This window comes from Argentina silus (genome assembly GCF_951799395.1).
Source record: "Argentina silus genome assembly, chromosome: 22".
Lineage (NCBI taxonomy): Eukaryota > Metazoa > Chordata > Actinopteri > Argentiniformes > Argentinidae > Argentina > Argentina silus.
In genome coordinates this window covers 8941613-8951319 of record NC_139676.1, presented here as the reverse complement: position 1 = coordinate 8951319, position 9707 = coordinate 8941613, and the positions used below count along the sequence as shown (strand labels likewise).

General features: G+C 41.0%; 1 protein-coding gene across 1 annotated transcript; it reads left to right on the top strand.

Annotated features, from left to right (window-relative positions):
• Positions 1-4640: 4640 nt before the first annotated feature.
• adra2a (adrenoceptor alpha 2A) lies at positions 4641-7001 on the top strand. Its single transcript, XM_083693698.1, has 2 exons — positions 4641-4904; positions 5065-7001. The coding sequence occupies exon 2, from the start codon at positions 5262-5264 to the stop codon at positions 6519-6521; it is 1260 nt and encodes a 419-aa protein (XP_083549824.1). The 5' UTR covers positions 4641-4904; positions 5065-5261; the 3' UTR covers positions 6522-7001.
• Positions 7002-9707: the final 2706 nt, after the last annotated feature.

Here is a 9707-nt window from a genome sequence, read left to right as displayed (position 1 = left end):
GGTTTTTGTCCGGGTGGGGGTTGTATAAAGAAGAACTTAGATAATATCGCTATTTGGTACCTGCAACATGTTCCTTTCGGTTTTTGTACATTGCAGAGAGTATCAAAACACATTGTGTGGCGATGCTTAACCTACCTATTCTTTGACAAGCAGCCTTAAGGGTTCTGTTATTCCTCGTGTCTATGGTCACTGACTAACTGGTGGTAGACAACTGGTCAGCAAATAGATCATCTTGGTTCTGCTTGCTTTCTTCTATCTTGCTCTGTACATGCGTAATGTTAGCCTGACCCTAATGATTGACATCACATAGGCACCCCCCCCCCCCCTCCCCAACACACACACCACATGGTTGGGTTCAATTCCATCCAATGCAGCCAATTCAAGAAGTGAACTGAAATTTAAAATAATAAAATCTGAAGGAAAAAGGAACTCATAGAGAGCAACTGACACCTTTTCAAGTCTTGAATCCTCTGCAATTTCAAATCACTGCAATTTCAATCCTCAAATTGACTGCATTTAGATGGATTTGACCTTTAACCCTGCCCCAAACACACCCTACAGTACTGTTTTGCCTCCTTCCCAGGCTTCCTTCAAATATACATTTATTTGACTGCCTTATGTGCACTGAGCATTACCTTTCCATAAACACTCTGTGTTTCTCACTTGGCCATTTTAATCATTAAAGACGGATAATCAATTGTGTTATTATCAAAGTGAGATGATGGATAGGATAATAGGATAAACTTACTGCTCGTTTTTGGTCACGTTGCCCCCCTATACCAATATGTAAGTATATGCAGACATGACTACCTCTACGTGAGTCTGCATTACTGTCTAGGGTGACCAAGGTCCATGTCAAGGTGTATATATAAAATATGTGCTTTATGTTTGTGGTGGTAAGGATTGGAAATTGGTCTTCGACAACATTTTTTGATCAGTCAAGTGATACGACAAAATTAATTTCTACTTTAACATCCTTTTGTTATGTATGAGACGTATGCCTTTACTAAGTATTACTTGGCAAATGAAAAGAAAAATGATTTTGTTTTGCTTGGTTGTAAATGACACACTTAATCAAAGCCGACCCATTGTTTAAAAAAAAAAAAGAAAAAAGAAAGAAAAAAAAAAGTTATTCAGAACCCCAACTAGTTGCAAAGAATGACATTTGCAAATAGATTGAAAACGACCATGTTTGGTGATGTTCTGTGTGTACATACATCTTTTTAACTGTAATAAACCTATAAACATTTACAAATTTAAAAAAGCGATGTGAAATAATTGTATTGTGTAGCTTTTTATTTTTTGCTTTCACCAAACAGTACTGCAAAATGAACATGGTTGTGCACACCTGAGAGCCACCTTCTCGAAAGTAATTCCTCTAAATCGAAAATGTCTCTTCACTTTATTTTTGTTTATTTTTTTTCCAGTAATTGAATTTTCCTTTTCAAACACAGAAGCCGCATTTAAGCCAAGAGATGGTGTTGTACAGTATGACCTTTTTTTGCAATGATTTGCACAAGCACAGTTGGGGCACAACAACACAATTGAAATCTTAATCACACAGAATGCACTTAGCTTAGGCCGCTCAAACATCTGAAGACATGTAGCCTGCAGCCACTTATCCAGTCAAAATGAAAAACAAGCTCCTAGATATAGAGCCTTGCATTGCTCCCGCATGGGCTTGGAATGCTTTTGGGCTACATGTAAAAGAAAAGCTCAGACACTATCTTGCCCTTGCAAGATAAATATTAGTACAGTATATCATTGTTGGAGCTGAAGTTCATTCAACCTATCCCCCCCATTGAAAACATAATCAGGTTGTGACCTCTCTGAACAGTATCTTGTATGTCAGCTTCGTGCTAGTTAACCCCCAAGCGTTTGAAAACGTCTCCCTCCCTTTTTTTAAACATACATGGTGTTGTGCCTTTTTCAATACTTTCAGACTTGGGCTGTTCTCTCAAATGTCTCTTTTGTACCTAGAAAAAGGAGTCATTTTTGTGTCAATGTCATTCAAGTGTGAACTTTATCATTTTAGGATTAATGATGTTCGTATACCCCCATGTCATGCCTGCACAATGCTTTGATTTTATATTTTGGAGGTATGTCCCACTTTGGTCAATTGTGGAAAAGCTCTGAAAAATGTATAAATGTACTTTTAATCCAATTAATTGTAATGTGCAGTTTATGTTACTTCAATATAAAGAACGCGATTGCCCTGTCTTGATTTCATAAATGCTGTTTGGATGTGTTCTTCTTTTAATTGATGGATAATTATTTACCACTTATCAATGACTATCAGTGGAGGCTGGTGGCGGTAGAAATCAGAGGACAGGCTCATAGTAATGCATGGAATGGAATAAGGAAAGGTGTCAAACACACATGGAATGGAATGAGGAACGGTATAAAACACATTACAATGAGCCAGTCCCGATTTCTGCCTCCACCAGCCTCCCCTGACAACTATATATCATACAATTAATTAAATCAATACATTATTTTATTGCGCTGGTTTCCTGGACACAGATTAAACCTAATCCTAGACTAGCATGCATCTTCAATGGAGTTTTACTGTTAAAAATGTTATTTAGTCCAGGACTAGTCTTAATCAGAGTTTGGGTTGGCCCATTCACCCATCTAATATAGGCCTATACATACTACTTATTTTCACTAATGATATATACATGTCAGGGGAGGCAGAAATCAGAGGACAGGCTCATTATAATGCATAGAATAGAAGAAGTAATAGTATCAAACATGCATGTTTAATACCATCCCTTATTCCATTCCATGCATTATTGATTTCTACCTCCAGCAGCCATATGAGTAACAGTAGATCTAAACAGCAGTGGGTGAGGAATGATATGTACCAGACATGTTGATATATCATGAATTCAGTAAACTAAGGGTAAGGGACATCATTAGTATGAGGCCTGTGTAGTTTGGTGGTAGAAATCGGAGGACGGGCTCATTGTAATGCATGGAACGTAATGAGGAACACGTGTTTGATATCATTCCTCATTCCATTCATTACAATGAGCCCGTCCTCCGATTTCCACTTCCACCAGCCTCCCTTGGTGTCGTTACAGGCAACTGGAGAATGGAGGCTCAAACACACAGTTCGTATCTGCTGCACCTGTTAGAGTACAGTGGAGCCTCCTACTGGTTAATTGATAACATGGCTTCTTAACTCCTGGTAGTGTTTCTCTTAGATGTTGTCTCAATGAGACTAACCTGGATAAATACAAATGTATATTCGGTCCACTTGTCCTTATTCGATATAATTGTATTTGAAAAGATACATTGAGTTCTTTGAGTTGCTTTTGGACGACATAAACCGTGTTTTATGTTGGTAATTAAGCCATTGCAAAATGTGGATTTTAGGAACTATACCCTTGGTCAACGGTTAGGGTACTGTCCTCTGTCACAGGTGTCGGCTGCAAGGCTGAATTTAATTACTTAATTAACTGTAATTAACTGAGTCGTCAGCAACAATGGAATAAGCGTAATAAACCTGCTACTAATAGCCAACGATATTGTACCAGAGATATTTGTTTGAAAAGGGTGTAGCTTGAAACGTCTGAGGACCATTTGTAAGGTAAGATTTAACACTGCGAATACCCTGTCAATATGTCCATGAGTCCATCTAGTTTATTTACAATAAAATCTGCTTAAGGAATAATTTGAACACAATAAATAGGGTTAGGTTATTGGTACTATAAATATGCTTTTGACTCATATTAACATTACCTGATGATACGCGGCTTCGTCGAAGCGAGAGTTGGAGAGGAAGGTCCCCGCGCGCCTGGAGCTGTTTTTTGTATTCTTTTTTGTATTGTTTTTTAAATTTATTTATTTAAATTTATTTATTTATTTTATACAGAAGACGACAGGTGTCACTGTACCCTCGCGCTAAATCCGCGCTCTGATGCATTCTCATTAACAGTTTCCCTAAACACACGAAGTAGGCCTAGGTGTCAATTTCATACGGTCAACACGTCCCTCTACTATTTGGCTACTGCCATGATAGCGCTGCATGATTCAGATGGTCAACATTGTTGAAGCAATTATGCATATTTCTGATTATGTTCTGTTTGCACAATCATAGTTGCTTTATCTCCACGGATAGGCTTATTGAACACTTATGATATGGCAAAAATGATATGGCTTAATGTAAGATTACATTTCCATTACATTTTCAAGATTATATTTTCCCCCAGTGTAAAATCTAAACTTTTGCCAACGACATTTCAATTAATGTGATATTCAATATCTAACAGCCCCGGCACATGCTCATCAAAAACGCTATGATGATTTCTCATTCAATTGTAACACACTAGTCGTGCGTAATTGTGATACTGCCATATATCTAGACTACAACTGCGTATAACTGCGTTTCATGCGTAAAAATGCACTTTCTCCTTCAGCTATCCTGTTTCTAATATTAAAGTAACCTATAAAAATTGTATAACGGTGGTTGTGATTGTGCGTAAAGCTATAGTGAATGGAGTTAAACAAAGTAATAAGCCTCAGTTAATTTCCTAGTGGTGTGGCTCTGGGGTGCTGCTAAGCAACGCTGTCTAGGAGGTAGGGGTTATAAAGAGAGGGAGTGGCGGAGCGGGCAGTACTAGGGGAGAGACTCCTCGCGCAGACGGCAATGCAGGAGCACCAGGATAACATGATTACGGCTCTATTAGCCCCATTGGTGAGGCAGACCTAGATACAGCGGAGGGATAATTCGGTGGAGAGAGAGCACAACTGTGAACGCTCAGTTCATCCATGATCTACCAAGCGATGAGCAAGAGCCAAGCTGATTGTCCAGTTATTGACGCGCGTAAAGAAGTTACGCACTCACAGTAATTTCTGTCGGGCACTCAAAGGACTTGTGACACACCAGAATGCTTGAGGTAAGTTTTTTCCTCTATCAAGTATGTGCGGTTATTATTTGCAAAAAAAAAGTGTAAAAGTAGGCTATATCATACAAGAGCTGTGTTGAATTCGTGAAGCCTAATACATGACGTCTCTCATTTCGAGCTTACAAATCTTACCTCTGCTCCCTATTTCCAGATGAAGTGACATCATATCTTCATCCAAAATTGCTCTCTCTAAACTGACATATAATGGAGCGAAAAATACACAAATACCATTGAAGAGTGCAAAAACCCTGGGCCAGTCTTTGAGCTGCACACTGCAAACAGTCTTTTGCAGACAACCTTTGACAACCTCACGTGATCTCTGTGGCGGAGGAGGGCCGATCTTCTCCAATGGGGTGCGACAACTTGACCAACGAGACCCTTCCTGGCAGACCCCCCTATGCCATCCAGATCTCCCTGCCCCTGACCGTCCTAGTGGGGATGCTGATTCTCCTAACAGTATTTGGCAATGTCCTCGTCGTCATAGCAGTGTTTACAAGTCGGGCCCTGAAGGCCCCTCAGAACTTGTTCTTGGTTTCGCTGGCGTCGGCAGACATCTTGGTCGCCACGTTGGTGATGCCCTTCTCCCTGGCCAATGAGCTGATGGGTTACTGGTACTTTGGCAAGGTGTGGTGCGAGATCTACCTGGCGCTGGACGTTCTGTTCTGCACCGCCTCCATTGCCCACCTGTGCGCCATCAGTCTGGACCGCTATTGGTCCATCACCCAGGCCATAGAGTACAACCTCAAACGGACTCCCCGCAGGATAAAATGCATCATCGTCATCGTGTGGGTCATCGCAGCGGTGATCTCATTCCCGCCACTGATAACCATGGAAAAGGAGAGCGACAAGGAGGAGGGCCCCATGTGTAAGATCAACGAGGACAAGTGGTACATCATCTCCTCCAGCATCGGCTCCTTCTTCGTCCCCTGCATCATCATGATCCTCGTTTACATCCGGATCTACCAGATCGCCAAGAAGAGGACCCGGGCGCCACCGGGCGACAGGAAAAGGAAGGAGACAACGGGGGCGGCGGCGGCGACGGCGGCGGCGGGGGAGGTGGACAAGAAGGAGAACGGCCACAGCGGGGACAGGCACTGCCACGAGAAGCTCAATGGAGCAGCGCAAGACAGAGAGGTGGAGGGAGGAAGAGAAGGAGTGGAGGAGAAGGGTGAGATCAACGGGGTGGACATGGAGGAGTCGTCATCCTCCGATCACAGAGTCAACAACCCCTGTTCTATCAAAAAGAAAAGGGCCAGGGGGAAGACCAAACACAGCCAAATCAAACCTGGGGACAACATCCCCAAAAGGGCTCAGAGCACCAAAGGGAGCCGGTGGAAGGGAAGACAGAACAGAGAGAAACGCTTCACCTTTGTTCTGGCCGTGGTCATTGGAGTGTTCGTCATATGTTGGTTCCCCTTCTTCTTCACGTACACTCTGACCGCCCTGTGCGACTCCTGTTGTGTCCCCAAAACATTGTTTAAGTTCTTCTTCTGGTTCGGGTATTGCAATAGTTCCCTGAACCCTATCATCTATACCATATTCAACAATGACTTCAGGAGGTCTTTTAAAAAGATCCTTTGCAGGGGGGAGAACAAAAGAATGGTATGATGGACATCAGTTCTTTGCAGGTTTCTTTTTTTATATATCACATTGTTCAGTGCATTGTGCATGGATCAGTGGCTTCAGATAATGTACCAGTGAAAAACATCTAAATGTATTGTGTTGTAAGGCTTTTTTTTTGGAGAGGCTATGCGTGCAGTAAAGCATTGAAATTGTGTTTTTCAGCTTGAGAACCAACTGATAATGCAAACTTTTTAAAAAGCTCAAAACCATTTCAGCCACATACAATTAACCACATTTTCTACAGTTTTGTAAATGTTTGAATCACAATGGAGACATAATGTGATAACAATCATGCTGTGTGTAGTATTTTATGATGTTATGTTGTAAAATAGAATGTTGTCTCTGAATATTTGTTCTATTTTCATTGTGATTGACAAGCACACTGCCATTTTATATGACATCATGACCTACAACAGTGATCATGACTGCAGTATGTAAAGAATAAATATATCTCTCAATGGCCAATACTCCGGTTTCTCAGCTCTCTATGAAGGTCAGATGTGTGATAACATCACACATCATATTATTAAGCATGATTGTACTCTTGAAGTGTCAGGCTACACCCACTCACACACACACACACACACACACACACACACACACACACACACACACACACAGAGTCAAAACAAATAAGAAATTCCAGTAGAGAGAGAGGAGGGATAGGCAAAGCAACAGGGAGAAGTCAGGTGCTATGAACAGTATTTTTTTTTTTTATATGGAAATGCTTTCCATGCCCACTGTGAGGATAAGCTAAAGCTAAGAGCTTTCAAACCCCCTGAGGGAGAAGAGGCAGGGTACCACTCTGACTATAGTCAAACAAAAAAAGTGCTAGTTCACCCAAACATATTTGGCTCCTTTTCATGCCCAAATCGTCTCAAATTCTCAGAAGAGACTCAATTACTTGATTTAATTGACTTTGAGATGATTTGAGCGTGACATTAGCATGACATGCTAATTTAGGGTCCATTCACTTGCATTGGGTTTTGGTAAAAAAATGCAAACAATTAGCTGTTAGTTTCAGTGCCCAGATAAACAGAAACAAAGTGTGGATTGTCCATAGACTCCTTTCAGGGTAAGAAACCAAATATGTCATTTTGTAATTTGGGTGAACGATCCCCTTTAGCGGCCTGGTTTAATTTCGACCCCTCTAGGGATTTAGGCGTTAAGCCGTGGTCGCGTATTCACGATAAAGCTTAATGAACTTTAATGAGGAAAAAACAGACAATGAATACTGAAGAGAGACATATCCTTTGTTAATAGATACAGAGGAAATCTTTCCATGCAGCCTTTGGGCCACTGCCGTCTGTTGACTTTATGCATACCTGTGATTAGCTCCTAAACCGGTTGGCGCTTGTGTGAGGATGGCTTAGCCGCAAGCAGGCACCGAAAAGTAACGGTTCATTTAGAGTTCCACGTACCACGTCGGTGTCCATCATCAAACAAGGATATGGAGCTTGTCAAACCAGAACCTGATCGACGGGTTGTAGACTCTCTTTGTCTACCGTGTCCTCCCCCTGTCCCCATATCACCCATATACCGTGCTGCTTGAAAGTATGTGAACCCCTTGTGCAATTATAGATTTTTTTTAGTTTTTACCATGACATTTTTATTTACAGGTTTATACTTACCATTTCAGGTTTATACTTACCATTTCCATATGTTGGTTTAGAGGAAATCATGCATGTAGTAGAAAAAAGAAATTATAAAGAAATTAGAGCAGGTGCAAAAATAAGTGAACTCAGGTGGGTAAATAATTGGGTACCAAATGAACCAAAGGAGAGATCTTTAGTAAAGAGTTTGGACGGGACTCTGATAAATAGAGATAAGAACCTGGTCAGTTTTGTGTTACCCATACAGATGAATGCAAAACACACCATGCCAAAAGGAAAGGAGATCTCAGAGGACATCAGGAAGAGGGTAGCAGTCTGGGGAATGCTATGAAATCATCTCAACAACATTTGAGCTCCATCAGTCCACTGTAAGGTAAATCATTTACAAATGGAGAGCATTTAACATGACAGCAACTTGGGCTAGAAGTGGACGCCCTTCCAAAATATCCCCAAGAGCCACAAGAAAAATAATAAATCAGGTAAAAGTCAACCCAAACATAACATCTAGCGATTTGCAGACCCCCCTTGCTGCATCTCAGGTAACTGTGCATGCTTAAACAATAAGAAGAACACTGAAATGGCATTCATGGGAGGGTTGCTAGGAAGAAGCCTCTGCTGTCAAAAAATAACCAAACTGTCGTCTTAACTTTGCCAGAGACCACCTGGACAAGCCTGAAGGTCTCTGGAAGTCCGTTCTCTGGACAGATGAGTCCAAAATTGGCCTTTTTTGTCATAATCAAAACCACTATGTTTGGCGAAAACCCAACACTGCCTACCACCAAAATAACTTTATCCCAACAGTCAAGCATTGTGGTGGGAATGTCAAGATCTGGGGCTGCTTTTCCTCCTCTGGACCTGGACGACTACATCATTAAAGGAACCATAAATTCTGAGGTATACCAGGAGATTCTTGAACAGAATGTCAAGCCATCAGTCAAGGAGCTAAAGCTGGGCTGAAAATGATTTTTCCAACAAGACAAAAACCCAAAGCATTCAAGCAAATCTACCAAAGAATTGCTCAGGAGAAAGAAGATTTGTGTTTTGGATTGGCTAAGTCAAAGTTCTGACCTAAATCCAGTCGAGATGCTGTGGCAGGACCTGAAGTGGGCAGTTCATGCCAGACACCCCTCAAACCTCACTCAATGAGTTCTGTAAGGAGGAGTGGGCAAAAATCCCTCAAAACAGATGGCAGAGACTGATTAGTGGCTATACGAGACGTTTACTCCAAGTTATTGACTGAAGAGGTTCACATATATTTGCACACATTAATAAAGAGTTTTTGTTCAATAAACCACTTTCGTTAAATAAACAATGGAAATATATCTGCTTTTTTTGTGTCCTTTATTTGGAATGTCTTTATTATGAATTGCGGTTTAGATAAAGATTTTACAAGTTCATTTTAAGATTTTATACAAAAATAATGACCATCCCTGTATGGTTCACAAACGTTCAAGCAGCAATGTATAACAAACAAAACAAAAACAAAAAGATATAACGGAGCGTGATGTTTTTCTTCTATGAAAATGCCAATATGGCCTGTCTGAGAATCTTGGCTTGG